General features: G+C 46.0%; 1 protein-coding gene across 4 annotated transcripts in view; it reads right to left on the bottom strand.

The window, feature by feature from the left end:
- The window catches only part of RAD18 (RAD18 E3 ubiquitin protein ligase), a 281,611-nt gene that overhangs the window by 220,316 nt on the left and 41,043 nt on the right, over positions 1 to 20,252 (bottom strand). For all 4 annotated transcript variants that reach the window (XM_073574946.1, XM_073574947.1, XM_073574945.1 and 1 more), the window contains exon 4: positions 11,394 to 11,464. In XM_073574946.1, the coding sequence (XP_073431047.1) occupies positions 11,394 to 11,464 (71 nt within the window). The remainder of the gene's footprint in view (positions 1 to 11,393; positions 11,465 to 20,252) is intronic.

Consider the following 20,252-nt stretch of genomic DNA (forward strand, 5'->3'; position numbering starts at 1 on the left):
TAAGGGGACAATACAAATATCTCTCCGATGAATTGTTTATACCAAGGAAGATGACGGTCACAAGGGGGCATTCTCTGCGCCTGGAGGAGAGAAGGTTTTTCCACCAACATAGAAGAGGATACTTTACTGTTAGGGCAGTGAGAATCTGGAATTCCCTGCCTGAGGAGGTGGTGATGGCGAACTAAGTCGAAGGGATCAAGAGAGGCCTGGTTGTCTTCCTGGAGCGTAACGATATTGTATCTTACAGTTATTGTTAGGTTCTTTAGAAGGACGTAGATCTGGGGATTTATTCTGACAGAATTTTATAGGCTGAACTGGATGGACTAATGTCTTTTTTCGGCCTTACTAACTATGTTACCCCAAAAAGCTGAAGTGTAAAGCATAGAAGAGGGTCTGAGCTACGATTAGACACTGAAGACTTCTCCAGTCTCAAAATGACAATGTCACTGATTGCGTCCGTGTCCTCATGTGGCAGAGGTAATGAGCAGACTGGAAATACCAGTAAGGATTACCCAAAAAGTAATGAATTTCAGTACGATGGGGGCAGCGCGGGCTCTTTACTACATGGATACAGATGAGATATTTGTGGCTTTACTGCTACATTCTGCTCCAGGGAACATTTGGGGCTCACAAATCACTAATTTGCAAAAAATAAGATGAGACGTTTGCAGACAGTAACCCAGCGAGTAGCTGTCACTGAGCGGAGACATGATCCTACAAAAGCTGTAGGGGGCCAGGAATAGGGACAAGGAAACATACACAGATCCCAATGATGGCAGGGCCAGGAAGCCTTTAATGAACTCTGCAGGGTATGAAGTCTCACACTAGTAAACACCAGACGGGTCTGACTGTCAGAACGCACCAGCATCCACCTGCAGGCCAAAGGGCATGTAGGCGAGCGAGAGTGGATACCACCATGGCGCATTCACTTCCAGCCTGTTTAATTCAGCGCAGCCCTCTGGAGGAGCAGTGGGATCTCTCAGATTACAGCTCATAAATGTCTGCAGTTGTCCGGCGCTTCCTGCAGGGATCCGTCACATTATTAGATTTCTTTTAAAAAAAAAAAAGGAGGTTTGCAAGATTCCATTCCAGAAAAATCATTCCATTGTATCAGCCCATTAAAAAAGGCTCCTGAGATTCATACGCGGTAATGATAAAACCTTGCTTTATGCATTTGGCGCCTCAATGCTGAGAGCACAGGGCGACTAAAATACAAAAATAATAATAAATTTTATTTCTATAGCGCCGACATATTCTGCAGCACTTTACAGTTCAGAGGGGACTTGTACAGGTGATAGACATTACAGCATAACAATAATCACACAGATCATAACAGATACCAAGAGGAGTGAGGGCCCTGCTCGCAAGCTTATAGTCTATGAGGGAAAAATGGAGACACGAAAGGTGGGTGGTAACAGTTGCCCTGATTGTATGGACCAGCCATAATGTTAAGTGTGTAACAGTACAGACACAGAGGGCTAATGGATGTATAAAGCATGTGGGAACATGATGCGGGGATCCTGCTTATGGTAAAAACTTTTAGCTGTGCCACATATGGATAGATTAGGTTAATGTGTTGAGGCGGTAGGCCAGTGTGAATAAATGAGTTTTTAGGGCACGCTTAAAATTGTGGGGATTGGGGACTAAACGTATTGACCTGGGAAGTGCATTCCAAAGAATTGGCGCAGCTTGTGTATAGTCTTGGAGACGGGAGTGAGAGGTTCTGATTATTGAGGATGCTAACCTCAGGTCATCAGCAGAACGGAGGGCACGGGTAGGGTGGTATACTGAAACAAGGGAGGAGATGTAGGGTGGTGCTGAGCCATGGAGGGCTTTGTGGGTGAGGGTAATAAGTTTGTACTGGATTCTGGAGTGGATGGGTAGCCAGTGTAATGACTGGCACAAGGTGGAGGCATCAGTGTAATGATTGGCGAGGAATATGATCCTGGCTGCAGCATTCAAGACAGACTGGAGGGGGGAGAGTTTGGTAAGAGGGAGACCGATTAGAAGAGAGTTACAATAGTCGATACGAGAATGAATAAGAGAAACAGTAAGAGTTTTTGCGGAGTCAAAAGTAATAAAAGGTCGAATTCTAGAAATGTTTTTGAGGTGCAGATGACAAGAGCGAGCCAGTGACCGAATGTGGGGGGCAAAGGAAAGCTCGGAATCAAGTATGACCCCAAGACAGCGGGCATGTTGCTGGGGAGTAATAGTGGAACTACACACGGAAATAGCAATGTCGGGTATAGGTGCATTAGTAAAGGGAGGAAACACAAGGAGTTCAGTCTTTGACAGGTTCAGTTTCAGATATAGTGAGGACATGATGTTAGACACAGCGTTTAGACAATCGCCGGTGTTTTCTAGAAAGGCTGGCGTGATGTCAGGAGAAGAAAGCGTATAATTGGGTGTCGTCAGCATAGAGATGGTACTGGAAACCAAATCTACTGATTGTTTGACCAATAGGGGCAGTGTACAAAGAGAAGAGGAGGGGGCCTAGAACCGATCCTTGAGGAACCCCAACAGTAAGGGGAAGATGAGAGGAGGAGGAACCGGCAAAAGATACAGTAAAGGAGCGGTCAGAGAGATAGGAGGAGAACCAGGAGAGAACGGTGTCCTTGAGGCCAATGGAACGGAGCATAGTGAGGAGGAGCTGATGATCCACAGTGTCGAATGCTGCAGAGAGATCCAAGAGAATTAGCATGGAGTAATGACCATTAGATTTAGCTGTTACTAGATCATTAGAGACTTTAGTGAGGCAACAATACTGATTTCCTTAAGGGTACGTTCACATGGGACATTTCTTACTTGGTTTTGACTTCTCCACTATCCTGCTTGCAGTCAGTGAATGACAGCGTTTCTTTACATTCACAGGCTACCAACCGACTGGACAATTTCTTACCGATCTGAGGGCCACGCATTCTGTACAGCAGCAGGAATCTCCCAGGTGCTTTGTTACAATGTATCAGTCTCTCAGAGCATTGTGTAGACTGGATACAATTGTATCCTCTGCTAAGGACAGGACTGCTCTGACCTCTTTGCTGCACACATTTAGCATTTGGAGTAGATTTTTCTACAGAAAATGGCAGGGTGTTGGCAGTAAACGTGCTGCATTAAGTAAGCGTGCTTTTGCCGCATTTTTTTCCCCACTGATAATGAAAAAAAATCTGAGTAAGGCTATGTGCACACGCTGCGGATTCACAGGTAAAAGCGCAGGTAAAGTGACCTGCGGATTAGCCTGCGGTTTTCCCCTGCGGTGACACCTGGACAATGGAACAGGTGCCAAACCGCTGCGGAATCCGCAGTAAGAATTGACATGCTGCGGTTTGTAAACCGCAGCAAAACCGCGCGGAAAAAAAACGCAGCGTGGGCACAGCGGTTTTGAAAACCCGTAGGATAACATGGTACTGTACCATGTCTACAGAACTGCTGCGGATCCGCAGGGCCAAAAACGCTGCGGAATCGCAGCAGAATCAGCAGCGTGTGCACATACCCTAAGCAGGATAATCTGCAAGGAAAAAAAAAAAAGCAGCGCGAGCACGAGAGTTCAGAAATGTCATTCACTTTGCTGGTACTGTAAAGTGCAGCGGTTTTTACTCTTGAAAAATATAAGGGGGGGGGGACACCAAGTGTGAACAAACCTTATATGCAAATAAGAAACGATCCATTAATTGACAGCAAACTATTATTTTGAAAATGCTCAAGAAAAGAAAAATGTATATAAGAGTTGTAGAGACTTCATCGATTTATTACATTTTGGAAAAGAAAGGCAAAGTTTATTTGAAGTACTTACAGGGGAGGCGCACTGATTATATTTTTCTAAGAAAACGGACCCACAGGGGTCTTATATTAGTTAATAAAAAATATTAAAATATGACAAGCGCAAAAGACTCAACCATTCCTCAGTACTGCTGCTGGCGTCTCACCGCTGTGCTGATCTCTTCTTCTGGCGACTGCTGCAGACAATCAGTGATCATCGGATTGGATGGAGCAGTCACATTCCGCTCTGAAACTTTCCATCCCGCCCCTGCAAAAAGAAATATCCTGGAAACCGGTGGATGACAATGACAGCAGGACTGAAGAGAAGCAGGGGTCCGCTCCAGTGGGAAAGATTTTTTTTTTTCAGTTTTTTATTTTAAGACCATAATGGAGCCATTTTTATAAAAGTAGCCAACAACCCGTCTAATTACCTCTAGCATAATCACAGCCATCACATTTTCATCCAGCCTTTAGCTACAGGACAATTACTATCCCGCACACAAAGTTTTCAATGTGCTCTCAATCTGTAGGCTTTCCCGTCACTCGGGCGCTGGCCCGGATTGCTCATTTATTGTACGAGCTTTTATCCTCTCGGCCGTCCGTGCAGAGTGGCCAATCAATACGACCACGATGAGCCAGGAATTGACCGTGTGCTGTGCCAAGAAAAAGTTGCAGTGCGGATTCATAGAAGGAGAGCGGACGGATCCTCGCTGGCAGCATTCACCATTTATTTCAAGGATATGTAAAAATCCTCTAAACAGAAGAGTAGATTAGAGTAAATTTGTTATGAGGTGTCCCTGGTGGAGCGCAGTGAATGTAGTAATCCGCTGGCGTGGGCCACACAACGACTGACGGCTCTGGCGTACAATGCAAGTCTCAACGCTTTGATAAAAGCGGATTTATAAATGGGACACAGTTCGGATTTTAGTTCTTCGCCCTGCCCACCTCACCAGCCTCTCCATATTTCCTCATAATGGTGTTACCACTTAATATGAAGCACTGGGTCGGGCTGGAGGAGAGCACTCTGAGGCCCACATCATCATCCACTGACGCATTACTCTACGCAGCACACTCGGCAAGTGCCAGGGAGCAGGACGGCTGCTGAACCCGCACCAGGCCAGTGACGGTGATAGTTTGCTCCTTTGGGTGGAGGTCACACAATGTCCAGCCTATCTTTATAGACCTCCCGGCACTGCGCTACTTACAGCGAACTCAGACACTGGGATGACACATCCGAATTAGGTTTATGACGGTTCCTGTAGATATTTCAGGTCTTGCTGAATCCTTCTGAGTAGTTTCTGATCATCAGACAAGTTTCCAAAAATGCTTTGACAATCTGCATTAAGTTGTTTTTTTTTTTTTTTTTTTTTTAGACACTTTTCACGTACGAGGTCAGTTCTAAAGACGTGGACCAAAATGACACAACTGTAACATTACAGAAGACGAGCACATCGTCCGGCATCACCGGTGGGGTCTCACACAGTCCGCATGTGTCTGCCCTGTCTGCGGAGCGGATCTTGCTTCCCGGAGGATTACACCAGTGCTCGTAAATGATTTGTCAGAAGTGGCAGGGGTCTGTTTTTCTGCAGTGTAGACACCTCTCCGGTGACCTCCCCCGACCTCGCCGCCATCCGTGCAGTTTGCATCGCTGTGTTTATTTGCCTACAGCGGAGACGAATTTCAAGTAATAAGATTCCCAAATTTATTTCACTGAGGCGCAGAGAAGTCAGAACAGAACAGAAACATCCCGACTGGGAAAATGGAAAATGTCAAGATCCCATTTACAGAGAGCGAATGTATTACTTAGAGAATCCTCTAATGGGTATGGAAAGTGTTCAGACACATTGTTACAGCACCGCCTTATCCGGAGATTCCTTCCGAGGGCTGACATCTAGTTATGGATGCCCGCTGATGCCACTCGGCAGCAATATTCGAGGTGAGCAGATCTTTGGGACCCCTTACCTCACTAAACACAAGGGGCAATTACCTGACCATTCTTTCTCTGATGGTGGTTGTGTCAGTACAAGTAACTATTCAACAATAATTCTGTCTGTCCAATACTGTACATCTCCTCCATGTGCACTGAGTTTGTACATGTTGAGGAATCAGAGCTGCAGTGCAAAGCATGGAGAAGCGAACTCTAATAACTAATGGATGATTTCAGACTGCAGCTGAGCTGGAGTCACTGATAAGAGAAGTAAATGAAGACGATCAGTCAGAAAGTGATCACTTAGGACTTGCAACCTCTCCAGGCGCCGTTAGCCATTTATATGCACTAAGTGCTGAACTGCAAGCACTTGTAAATAGGATCGATTATGGGCCCTGAGATAGGAGGCCGACCATTACCGCCTCTTCTGTGCCGCTTTCTTCACTAACGCTTGCATAATGGACAATGTAGGAATCCCACAAGTGAGCTGCCCGACCATAAATCCTAATCATTCACCCGTCAGTCGCAGTGCTATACTTTACTGCAGTAAGATGCCATTACAGAGGATTATCGTACAACATCATACAATGCTATGATATGATACATGGCCGGCCGGGGAGGAGGTCGAGCAACCATGAAAAGGCAAGAGGCGGCTGCCAGTGGAAAGTGCTAGCTCAAATCTGCCAAAAAAAAAAAAAATGACCACGACATTTCCATAATTACCACTGCATGAATTTAATTTAAACTTACAATCTAGAAAATCCGGTGTCTGTCGCCTAATTGCAATGTCACAGTATCCGCATTATCGCCATGATAAACCACGATGACTTCACGAGAAATCGATGATTTAAAAGGAAAAAAAAGAACAAAACGGTAACGAGGGGCATTATAAAGCTTCAAAAAGCACAAATAAGCAGAAAAACTGCATTACCCCATCAGGCAAAGCGGCCTGAGGGTATAGTCTGCACAAGCCCCCGAGTCACAGAGAAAAAGACAGATGAAAGGTCGAGCCCTTGATTTGGGCATCTTCGTGTAGCCATATTAATAGTATAATGTTAAAATATGGGCGTCACTAACAGGCTTTAAGCAAACATGGTGCACTACACGTACCTGTGAGACTGATACCCTATACATGGCAGTGTGAGTGGTTGGTCATCACTTTCGGCATGTGTATACCCTCCACCGTTTATCAGGGGGCTGCTGCATCCTACACTGCACTAGTGTTGTAACCAGATAATGGTAATAGCGGCTGCTTTTTACGGTGATGATTTATGGATTTGATGGCGGCTGTAGCCCATTTTTTGCAGCAGAATACAATATTCTGATGCAGAAAAAAAAAACCACCCCCACAGGATGTTGGAAAGACTCCATTGTAGTCAGAAGTGGAAGCAGTAGTATAGGGGTACATTCACACAATGCAGAACTGAACTTAAAGTCCTGCCTCTTCCATTTTTTTGGAAAACCATCTTGGTCTTCAGCTAAAAAATATAAATGAATGAAAATGTATATTACAACTAGAAGGGGCTATATGTAGTTTTTTTTACATTGTAAAAATTACAAAAAGGAAAATGGGCTGATGCAAAAGTTTGGGCACCCTGCTTGGTTAGTAACTAGTAGCACCCTCTTTTGCAAGTATGAAGTATGTAAAATATATATATATTTTTTTTGCCTAAAATACAAAAGGAAATGTGTCATCTTTAACTTTAGACTTTTTAGAGATCAAAAACAGAGTCTGCTGCCAGCCGGCATTATGGAGTACAGGATGGGGAGAAGGTGCTGAGAAACTCACAGCAAGTTCAAAACACTGTGTCCTTGATGAAGACGCATCCGTCCAGAGATTTATTAGGAACGTGACTGGAAACTTCTTTGGCACCAGAGTTTGGGTTTGCTTGTGTTTTTGCCCATTCTGCCGATGTTAGTAGAACGTGCCCCGCACACCATAGAGGCGGTGACGCTGGCACTGCTCTTATAAGGCGCTGTCGGAGATATTCTCCTTACAGATGCTTTCCTTTAGTGGTGCTTGGAAGAACTTTAGGCAAGGTGCAGATACCACCACGCCATGTAGCAGATGGGTCCGCAGCGCTCACTGATCGCCTTTCATGCCATTATTTTACATGTACAAAAAGCCGCAGCAATGAATAATTGTGCTCCCAATGGCTCACTGCGATTCTGCATGTACAAAACACATAACGGGGTCAGTGAGATCAGATCGGTGTGCTGAGGTTACAGGCTGGGATAGCCAGCAGCACAGAGGATTTCAGGAGAGAATTGCATCTATCTCACTATTAAGGTACTGTCACACTTAGAGATGTACCAGCGATCCCGACCAGCGATATGACGCGGTCAGGATCGCTGGTACATCGCTAAGTGGTCGCTAGTGAGCTGCCACACAGGCAGATCTCACTAGCGACATCGCTGGGGACGGGGATCGCTACTTACCTGTCACACCAGGCGATCCTGCGTCCTCCCGCCCGGCTCCACGCGTCGCTCGTCCTCACAGCAGGAAGCGCCACAGGAAGCTGACGACGAGAAACAGTCCTGAACGTTCTCGCGCGATCAGCGATAACCAGCGGGGGAGCCGGTCGCTGGTAAGTATCAGACACTGAGATATCGCTAGCAATATCGCTATAACGTCACTAGTTATAGCGATATTGCTAGCGATATCTCTTAGTGTGACAGGCCCTTAAGACATGACACATTAGCAAATACTTTTTTTCAGGCATCTGAGGCAACCAAAGCGGCATCCGAAGAAACCAACGGTACGTGGTGACTGGGGCTCAGACTGGCAGCAGCTTCCCGCCGCATTATACCTCATCAATCTGAGCCACCGGCTCAATCCCAGGATCCAGCAGGAAGATTTCATTTGTTTTCAGAGAGGAAACAAATTGAATTATACGACAATCTGCATAAATCGCTGTGTAAATGTACAGAAGCTTAACCTCCAAACAAAATGCAATCAAAATAAATGGTTTATCTGCGCCCGAAGCCGAGACGATGGCCGTACAGACGGACTCGTATAATACCGGGAAGATTTCCAAACAAAAAACAACAACCAAAATGTAAGACATTAAAAAAAAAAAAAAAAAAAAAAGTTTGGAAGAGAATCAGAATGATCTGAGGATAGGATTGCTCAGTCTCATTCACAGACGTTCCAGAAAATACAATTAGGAAAGACGGCGTGCTGTAATGTCTCCCTCCACCGGGACAAACGTCTATTGGTGGTGAGGGGAAGACGAGAGACAATGTGTGATTTATGGGGCGGCAACCAAGCTAGCACTGTGGCAGTAACGGCAGCGCCAGGTCTGTTAGCCTCAGAAACGCATCAGAGCCTTCCATCACCATCACTAAACCTAAGGACTACGGGGCCAGAGCGCTGGATTACAAGGCTCTCTGAGCATTTGCAATTACCGTATATACTCGAGTATAAACTGAGATTTTCAGCCCATTTTTTGGGGGCTCCTGATTCAATATGGTACTCAAAAACATTTAACCTACTGATGTCTCAATTAATTTTACTTTTATTGGTATCTATTTTTATTTTTGAAATTTACCAGTAGCTGCTGCAATTTTCCACCCTAGGCTTAGGAGGGGGGGGGGGGGTCGGCTTATACACGGGTATATACGGTAATACCTTGGATCGGTGGGGATCAAACCTTATACAAGATGCAATGGTGGCCAGATGGAAACCCGGAACAGAGCTACACTACATCAATGGACTATATGCAAGGAAAACAGGTCAATAAAAACTGTATAGGAAGAAATTAGTAGTAGGATCACTCTGTTCCTGTCCGGCATCACAAGGTCTGCAATACAGTCCCCTTTTACACCGGGTGAAATGTCGCCAATACTGATGATTTCTATGGCGCATAAAACATTGCCATAGTCCCCACAATTTCTGATGTGTTTGAGGCGTCAATGATCAGGAACAAAATTCCTACTAATTGCTTTATATATTGGTCTTTAGGCTGCTTGTCCTTCTAATATTTCCCTGCATAGCTGCATTCAGATGTACAGATCCCTCCACGACCGGGAAGCCGGGGCGCCGCTGCTCCCCGAAATCCTAGATGGGAGAGACAGTGCTAAATCAGTACAACATCCGCCAAAGAGGTGGGCCCCCCCGAACAGCATCACCCTAATCACTCTTACACGGGTTGTGTCTGGCATTAAAAAAAATATACACCGCATTTTTCGGATTATAAGACGCACCCCAAATTTTGAAGAGAAAAATAGGAAAAAAAAAATAGTTTTAATAAAATGGTGTTGCTTCTTATATAAGCCATGCGTCTTATTGCTTACCGGGGTCCCAGGGTAGCTGCTGGAGGAGGCAGGAGTGGGGTGATGTTACAGACCACAGGCTGGGATGAGGGGGTGTTCCGATGTGCGGCGTGCCGCTGCGGGTGTCTGGAGCTGCTGCCAGGTGTTTCCGATGCTGTGGGTGCCCGGCAGTGCTGCCCAGCGGTGCTACGGGGGTGTCCTGCACTGCCGGGGCTCTGCCGACATTTTGTGACAGGCCAGAGCCCCGGCAGTTCCATGGTTTCCTGTGCGGTGGAATCCGGGAAAATGGCAGCCAGGTGTGGCGCATGCGCAGATGGAGATCTCGGCACCATGATCTCGAGAGATGAGATTTCAGCACGGAGATATCATCTCTCGAGATCTTGGTGGCGAGATCTCCATCTGCGCATGCGCCGCCCCCAGCTGCCATTTTCCCGGAGTCCATAGCACAGGAGACCATGGAACTGCCAAGGCTCTGGCCTTTAACAAAATGTCAGCAGAGCCTCAGCGGCGCCGGAGACACCCGCAGCAGCACCAAGAAACACTGCTGGACACCCCCGCAGCACCACACACCCGTAGCACCGCTGGGCACCTGCAGCACCGCCGGCCACCCCCTCATCCCGGCCTGCAGCAACAGTACCGGTAAGGTATATACGCATAAGACGCACCCCCATTTTCCCACGAAATTTTTTGGGGAAAAAGTGTGTCTTACAATCCGTAAAATACGGTATATATTCTTTTACATGGGTTGTTATAAAATAACGGAGGTGAACTAACCTGCATCGCCGCCCCTGGGATCGACAGCGGCTCTGAAAGTGATTACTGTGCTATCCAGATGTTACAGGAGTGGAGACGACTGATCGGCACATGACCTCCCATAGGTTTCAGCGGTCCTGTGACATCTGGATGGCACCGTAATCTTTTACCCCCTTTGAAGGAGCATTCATCTGCATCCAACAAGCAGGTGAAACCTACACATCGCACGTACCCAATGTACTAAACCCTCATATTCAGAAAGCAATGGTGACAATACAGCAGCAATGGCGACAGGCTCATGCTAGGTAACTGCTATAATATAACAGTGCAGGCTCAGCAAGGATAAACCAGGGCTATCTGATGTAATTATTGGGACCAAGATAAAGCTTAGACCATGGAGCCGCGCAAACAGAGAGCCAGACGACTTTATATAAGACCAGAGGGGCCATTATAAATTATTGTGCTCTGCTCCAAGGAGATTAACAAGTTAAAATGAGGATCTGGAAAATGTATATAATAATGAAAAATGATGTCACTATCTGTCCTTGAGTGGTATATGGGTGAGGAGGAGGAGGAGCCGAGGTCACAGTAATTTAGGGCCGTCTTCTAGCTCCCATCTGAATGCAATATAATGTAATAGATCAGTGTAAGACCTGACGCCCGGGGCGGGGGACAGACGTACCTGGCGCTGATAAACGCTTTCACCAGATCATCCAATAATCGGTTATTCCGTAACTCGGGCTCGGTGACGGTCTGGAAAGAGACACAATGATCAGCAGATACAATATGAACTTTTTGAGACTTTTTGCATGTAACATTTTGATGGCTTGTCTTACACGGCGGCGGCGCTGCGCTCAGTGCTGACATTGGCCGCTGCATTGCCATGGATCACATAATACGGATCTGCCACCTGCTGACAAACCTTTATAAAGCAAATTCTCCAGTTCAATGCTGGGTCTCCATGGTAACTACGGCACGTAGAGGACAATTCCACAGGGACGGGACGAATTACGCATCGTGTGTTTATTGATAACGAGAGCTTCCCATTCATAGAGCTGGAAGCGCTGGTGCTGGTCTGGTGGACAAGCAGCCATCGATCCCTCATCACATCTAATCTCCACTTACTGCATTTACACACACATTAGTCCGGACTCTCCAGCCGCGAGACACCGACTGCACAGGGCGACACTGTACCGAGTGTGATGTGGCGGCACCGACACTGCACGTCACACACCTGCTCTTGGCTGCAGAGGACAATCCGGCCGTGAGACACCGACTGCACAGGGCGACACTGTACAGAGTGTGATGTGGCGGCACCGACACTGCACGTCACACACCTGCTCTTGGCTGCAGAGGACTCTCCGGCCGCGAGACACCGACTGCACAGAGCGACATTATACCTAGTGTGATGTGGCATCACCAACACTGCACGTCACACACCTGCTCTTGGCTGCAGAGGACTCTCCGGCCGCGAGACACCGACTGCACAGAGCGACATTATACCTAGTGTGATGTGGCATCACCAACACTGCACGTCACACACCTGCTCTTGGCTGCAGAGGACTCTCCGGCCGCGAGACACCGACTGCACAGAGCGACATTATACCTAGTGTGATGTGGCATCACCAACACTGCACGTCACACACCTGCTCTTGGCTGCAGAGGACTCTCCGGCCGCGAGACACCGACTGCACAGAGCGACATTATACCTAGTGTGATGTGGCATCACCAACACTGCACGTCACACACCTGCTCTTGGCTGCAGAGGACTCTCCGGCCGCGAGACACCGACTGCACAGAGCGACATTATACCGAGTGTGATGTGGCATCACCAACACTGCACATCACACACCTGCTCTTGGCTGCAGAGGACTCTCCGGCCGCGAGACACCGACTGCACAGGGCGACACTGTACAGAGTGTGATGTGGCGGCACCGACACTGCACGTCACATATCTGCTCTTGGCTGCAGAGGACTCTCCGGCCGCGAGACACCGACTGCACAGAGCGACATTATACCTAGTGTGATGTGGCGGCACCGACACTGCACATCACACACCTGCTCTTAGCTGCACATGACAAATTAGCTTAGATATGAAGCCTGCAGCTTTTATATCTTATCTTCGTTCATCGTGCTCGATGGTTTTTTTTTACATTGCAGAATACAGAAGACAGATGCACACATTGTTGTTATGTTTGCATCTTTCTTTTTTAATACAGAAAAATCACATATCCATAAGGGGTTTTTTTTCTAAGGGTCATGTTAAAGAAAAAAAAATAAAAGGTTGTTGTTTTCCATCAGTTTTACAACAATTTTTTTTTCACGCTATAAAAGAGCTAGCTATGAAAAGATTACAAAGACTAGGTGTGATACTGGCGAATGGGGGAGTGCGAATGCTAAACTGGACGCAACTCTCCGGCCAAACTGCACCCTGAAATGTTTAGGTGATAGCATTGCAAAAGCAAGTTGTAGACAAATCGAGGGAAGGTTTTGAAGACCTAGCCTTCAAGGGATTGTCCACTTGCTTTATGATAGGTCATCAATATCAGACAGCAGGATCAGAGGGATCCGGATGCAAGGCACCCCAACAATCAGCTGATTACATCAGGAGTTGTAGAGCCGACAGAATAGCGCTGCACCCTACGCAGTGGACATTGTCGGGTACTGCAGCTCCAATTCCATTTACGGTACTTCACTAGGGGAGGAGCTGCAGTCCCGGGAATCACCACTATGCAGTAAAAAGCCGTGTGGTAGCGGCACCATACAATGTATGGCCTCTGCTACAACCGCAGGTCAGTGTGGGGAGAAAAATACTGAGTCTTAGGAGCTGCTGGTTGGAGAAGTCCAGATGGAAAACAAAGTGGATGCAGCGGGATTTAGAGTCAATGGATATTTGTATTGTTAAAATGTTACTCAAAAGTATTAAAAAAGGCATAAAATGAGAGGTTAAAGTTTACATTTCTGTGTTTCATCGTCTGCCTGAAATCTTCGTCATGCCTTAAATACTGATTTAATCTACACCCCATTGGATGCACTTTGTTTTCCACCCAGAGGCTCATTGTTTGTCTCCAGACTTCAGGGTAATTATTTGGGTGGATGCCCTGACATCACAAACGCTGCTGAGTGGCCCCCAGTATTGCGACTGCTTGCTGCACAACCCCTCTAACCCGAGAGACGGTGGTGGGTTGGTACAGTCACATACACAGGAGTGACTGGCTGAGAAAAAACATCTTGGGAGCCGCTGCGGCAGCTTATCTCCTCGAGAACAAAAGGAACGGCGGTCCAAAACCAGTCATGCTAGATCCTTATCTCCCCAAAGTCAACTGTTTGGGGTCCCCATACACATTAGATTGTGGGCCAAACTTGCGATACCAGCAGGCTCCTCCATCATTACTCTCCTTTAGTAAGGAACCTGCCAGCTGGTCGGCACTCATCAGGAAGGAGAAGAATTACTGCCCCTATCAAGAAGCAGACTGCAGAATTACTAATCACCACACAGAACAAAGGAAAGAATTAAATGACAAATACAGCATCAATGGGTGTAACAGGGTATTGTACAAACGTATCACTATGCCCCGACTGATCCAGAGTAATGAGTGTCTCTTAACGAATTTGTCTCGTAAAGCAAAGATCTGCGCAACCTTACAAAATACATGATGGAGCTGACCAGGATTAGTGTAAAAATCCCCAAAGGTTGCAATATTTTTTGCGCAACTTTGAGATCTGCCGAAAACTGATAGAACGGGGCCTACATGTCTGAGGCAGAGAAAGTACAATAGTAATATTAAAGACGACTTTTCAGAAACAAAAAAAAACCAAAAACCTAAAAACTGCACTTTTTATTTATACAGCACAAATGTAAGTTTAGTGCGGCTATGTGTACGGGCAGAGAAGAGCGCAGATCTCATTGCCGCTCATGGCAGCAGAATTAGGTACAAGGTAGGTAAAATGAAGAACACACACCCTGATCCTAAACATAATCCGAAGGCACTGACCGAAGCAGCAGAAGCTGCGACACCGATGGCCGCTACAGTCCTGTACTTTATCTAGGCGGTTACTGTGAACACGTCTCAGTACTCGGCACGTGTCTCCTCTTTGTAAACACACGGCCACGTTACTCCACCACTTATATACGGTAATACAGCGGACCGTGACGTGTGGGGAGCACGTAAACTACCAGCAAAAAAAAACTTCTCCGGAAAAAAGCACGTTAGAAGCGGCCGCCAGCCATTACATGGAGCGGCACCATGCAGATCCATCCATTGTGCTTCCTTCCTGCTACTGACGGAGCTTGTAACAGCTGATCGGTGGGGGGCTGGGGAGGTTTTGGAACCCCACCAATTAGACGTTCCCCCCAGGGTCATCAATAACTTGTGACCAGATGACCCCACTAAACAGATTGTTCAGTATTAGAAAAACATGGCAGCAATTTTCCAAGCTGACTTACAGGTCGTGTCTGATGTTATCTCTCCAAAGCAGCAAAGCAGTAAATGACACCAAGCTGCAATACCAGTCACAATCTGGTGGGGCGCCATTTTCATTTTTTGGGGGGAGGGTCGTTTGGGGAACAAAGCAGCCAAACGTTTTCACAAGCTTTGGAAAATTGTATAGTACAACACTTTGTGACATATCTTATCGGAGATCCGATTCCTTCCCCACTTACGACATTTCTTTTGCTTCTTTCACCTCTTGAAATCATCATTCACTCTGAAAAACTGCAAGAAATCCGGCCTGCCGGCTCACTGAGGGAGCAGATTACTGCAGCATTCTCTAGCTTTCCAAAACCAAATGTGAAAAAAGGAGCAGAGAAGCACAGAAAGATGCTGCTGCTTTCTATTAAGTTTTCCATATCAACCCAGTACTGACTTCACAGCTACACTGCTTGGTACTACTACATAATGTCCTCCATTCTGCCGCTTCTAGTGAGCGTTTCTCCCCACAGTACTGAACTCACATCTTCATGCTGCTGCTTCTAGTAAGTGTTTAGCTCACCATATTGATGGACTCACAGCCAAAAAGCTCAGTACGGCCGTACACTCTTCCATGCCGTTGCTTATAGTACGTGTTTGCTTCCCATTCATTCTATAGCTAAACCACTTTACTGTTCATATGTTAAGTAGCAGGGGGGAAAAAAAAAAAAAAAAGAGAAAGTGCCTATCACATCATTGAAGCGGCTACGGATGGAATCAGCTCCAAACTAGACACTGTGAAATCAAGATACCAGCAAAAAAAAAAAAAAGTTACAGGATAAAAAAAGTACCATTCAAAACATGCCTGGAAACAAAGAAACAACCCTCCAAAATCTTAACTCCAACCACAAGAAGGAGCATTTTCTGAAGCAGTTTCTGTTCAAAAACGCATTGTTTATGAAACCTCAGCATGCACATAGCTTAATGACACCCAAGTGTTGGATTCACAACTACACTGCTCAGCACTGCTGTATAATGTCCTCCAGGCTGCTGCTACTTCTGAACATGTGCTACATACACAGTATGTTTGTTGTGAATAATTTTGCTCTAGTTTTCGTACTCAATATATTGGAGGTGTGCACCCTTCTCCCCTAGTCTGTGCACCTTTATCCACTCAGGCAGGTTTTAAGCACAGTGAGGCGCTGGTCTCGCTCTGTTCCCATCTATCTGAGGCCTGCAGGGCACATAGCAAGGCAGGTTACTAGAGTTAGGGACTGTCCCGATTGGGTACACCTTGTTGTGGTGGGATAGATAAAAAAGTCAACCAGGTTCTCTATGTTCTTTACACATTACTATTTATTCCCTTAATGCAGTGTGCCTGCCCCTTAGGTTTTTATTATAGGATAAGCACGCTTTATGACTTTTCATTTTTGACCTGACAATATAATGTACTCTGCCTGTGTGATGCAAAACTTCTCTACTCATGGAATTCAGTTCTTATATTACGGGGAAGCTCTGCAATACTTAATTACATCAGAAATGCAAAAAAATAAAGTAATAATAGCCTGAAATGATGCAACGTTACAATCCTGACCAGCGTCACACACTTGAAAACTTGTATCTCAAGCAAATAATGAAGCCATTAATGTAAGAAATGTTCACACAACTTTTTTCTTTCTTTCCGGAAGACCTATAGCACAGTCCCTGGAGCAGCACCAGATCATTAGTGAGGTTTTATACCCGCTCCATACAGGAGAAGCATCGCGAGAGCGCCCGCAGTATTGTGCGCAGAGCTCGGCCATTTCTCCTCCTAATAAACTGTATAATTGTGAATGCAGGATGAAGAGCTGAATGGCGGTGACGCGGTATTAATGCCGGGGGTTAAAACCCATGAGTATGTTTAATGGTGTGTACGGGAGATAATCAGACGAGCGCTGCATTTCCATGGGAATGTAAAGTGTGTGGGAGGATGAAAAGGAGGAAAAAAAAAAATATCAGATTCACAAATCTACACACGGAGACACAGACACACCTGCATTTGCCATAAACCAAGCTCATCGTTATTAGCAGAGGTTGGATTTCAATGATCCGTAGTTCTAAAAGAAACAAGACTGGGCGGCATTTCCATAATTCACTTTAGTGCACGGTATTGCGGTATAAATCCCGGAGATTTCCTCACATCTCAATTACCATCTTCATAGGAGAGAATATTATTCAATATCTGCAGCTTAAAGCAATAGAGTCTATTAAAAAGGGACACGGACCCTACCGGCAGGCTTAACCCACTAATCGTCAATTTTTCCTCCCTTTTCGTCCAAGAGCCATGCCCATTTTTCACTTTTCGGCTCACGTTGCCGTATGAGTGTTCAGTCGTCCTATCCTCTTTGCAGGAAAGCACTGCCAAAATATGATATTTTCCCCACCATGCTTCACGGTTGGGACATTGTTCTTGGGGTTGTACTCATCCTTCTTCCTCCAAACACGTCAAGTAGAGTGGATACCAGAAAGTTCTATTTTGGTCTCATCTGAGCACATGACCTTCTCCCATGCCTCCTCTGGATCATCCAGATGGTTATTGGTGAATTTTCAAACTGCCTGGACATGCGCTGGCGTGAGCATGGGAACCTTGCGTGCCCTGCAGGATTTTAATCCATGTTGGTGTAGCGTGTTACTAACGGTAATGTTTGAGACTGGGGTCACAGCTCTCTTCAGGTCATTGACCAGGTCCTCCCGAGCAGTTCTGGGCTGATTCCTGACCTTTCTTAGAATCATCCTTACCCCATGAGGCGAGATCTTGTATGGAGTCACAGACCGAGGAAGATTGACAGTCAACTTGTGTTTCTTCAATTTTCTAATAATTGTCCCAATGGTTGTTGCCTTCTCACCAAGGTGCTTGCCTATTGTCCTGAAGCTCATCCCAGCCTCGTGCAGATCTACAATGTTGTCCGTATCCTTAGACAGCTCTTTGGTCTTGGCTATGGTGGAGAGGTTGGAGTGTGATTGACTGAGTGTATCTTACACAGGTAATGAGATCAAACTGGTGCAATAAATACAGGTAATGAGTACAGAGTAGGAAGGCTTCTGAGAGAAAAACTAACAGGTCTGTGAGAGACCGAATTCTTATTTCATGCTATAAAATGCAATTATTAAAAAATCATATGGCGGAGATGTGGGGCTGCATGCCAGAGTGCTCATTGGTGGGTTGCAGGAGGTAATAAGGTGTTACATGGATCACAATCATTTATGTGCCGTGGTCAGAGATTGAACAGGTCATCTACATGTAGCTACCACCGCCCTGCTCCGATGCATTTATGCATCGGCGCAGTATTTTTTTGCTACATCATTCTGCTTCAATTTTCCAAAGCTGCAGCAAAAGCTTTGCAGTTTTACAGCTGCAAAAAAACGCAACACGGCCACAAGGTGTGATCGCAACCTTAATGGCAGGTGTAATCTGTGCGGTATATCATATGTCAAAAAGGGTGAAAGGGAAACCTGTCAGAAACGCTGTGCAATCTACAAGCTGCATGTTACAGAGCTGGAGCTGTGGATCTCCATCACACATTAGGAGTCCAGTGGGCGGTCCATATCAATTACCGCAAGAGATCTTTGCATGCATACACACACAGGGAGGACTGCAAATCACTGATTAGGACCACCTAATGGACTCCAAGAAATAAAATACAGGCTATACTGACTCCGGCACTACCACCAGTTCAGACTTTATGCTCAAAGTGACAAGTTCCCTTTAATGAAATCTACAATTCCCTGCTATCAGACTTTTATGTAGGTGCTGGCTGTAGTGTAGAAAACACAACAAACTACCAGACCCTGAAACAAGACACATGGGACATATCTGGCATCTACAGCAGCCGGTATAAGTGCACGTGCACGATCTGATGCTTTACTTGGCATCACGCTCTGAAAATCATTGTTAGAAAAAAAAAGCAATTCAGGTAGAAGCGCAGGAAAAAGAAATGGTGGCTCGCCAGTATGGGCAGCCCCGATAATAAAAGAAGCAGAACTAGGGACTTCATCTACATTTCTTTTATTCTCAAAGTAAACTTGGTGATTGTCATCAGTAGGAAGCAGGAAACATAAAGGAGCTGCATTATTGGCAGAAATATAGGGAACCCAAATCTGATCAAGGGTCGACTATAGGTACAAATGCAGCGGTGAAACTTGTGCCGTCTCTCCGGTAAATGTATGTTTAATGGCTCAGAGTCAGGGGAAGGACTGATCATCTATGTAGCACAGAACCGGCCTTATCTATGGCGGGGAACAGAACAAGCCTTTGTACCGCAGCTGCAGAGCCTTCCACCAATCTTACTCAATAAACATGAAAATACTTGTAAGCAATTTACTGCATGGAAGCAATCGTCTCGGCAGCGAGCTCCTGCAATGCCTGGTGTGCAGAAAAGTGTGAATCCTCCTGGGTAAACCAATAGCAGGGGACCTTAAAGCAGTTCCCTTATTTTATACCTGCTGAATTGTGACTAAGGCCGGGGTCACACTTGCGAGAAACTTGCACGAGTCTCATTACCCGGCACCATCACCGGCACTCGGGACCGGAGTGTGCAGCTGCATGTATTTCTATGCAGCTGAGTGCTCCAGTCCAAGTGCTGGCAGCGGTGCCGGGTACTGAGATGCGAGACTCGTTCAAGTTTCTCGCAAGTGTGACCCCCGGCCTAATACTTGAGCATAATACATGAGCATATAACATGGCTGAGCGCTGTGTGATGTTTTATCGGATAGCACTTCACCGATGTAATACTAAGAGGCAGTGCAGATATGCTCATTTTTTCTCATGCAGATTCAACATGAGCAAAAAAATAAATTATACAAAAAAAAAAAAAAAATCACAGCACGTCTCAAATGGCTTAGCAAATTGGAAGATGCCCACCCATTCAAGTCTATGGGTGCATGCAGAACATTGGACTGCACTCAGATGTCATCCGAGTGCAGTCAGGCAACCACAGACACAGAGTTAGTTACAAAGTCTCCAGAACATAAAAACACTAATTTTAAGTTCTACGTTTTTTTTTTCCCATAAGTAGCCAACCGGTGTTGCTGGGATCACACTATAGAAAAAGTTTAAGCTGCACCCTGAATTGCCACGAATGATAACTATAGAG

The sequence above is a fragment of the Dendrobates tinctorius genome, unplaced genomic scaffold (assembly GCF_039654945.1).
Source record: "Dendrobates tinctorius isolate UK_male_01 unplaced genomic scaffold, ASM3965494v1 ptg000041l, whole genome shotgun sequence".
NCBI lineage: Eukaryota > Metazoa > Chordata > Amphibia > Anura > Dendrobatidae > Dendrobates > Dendrobates tinctorius.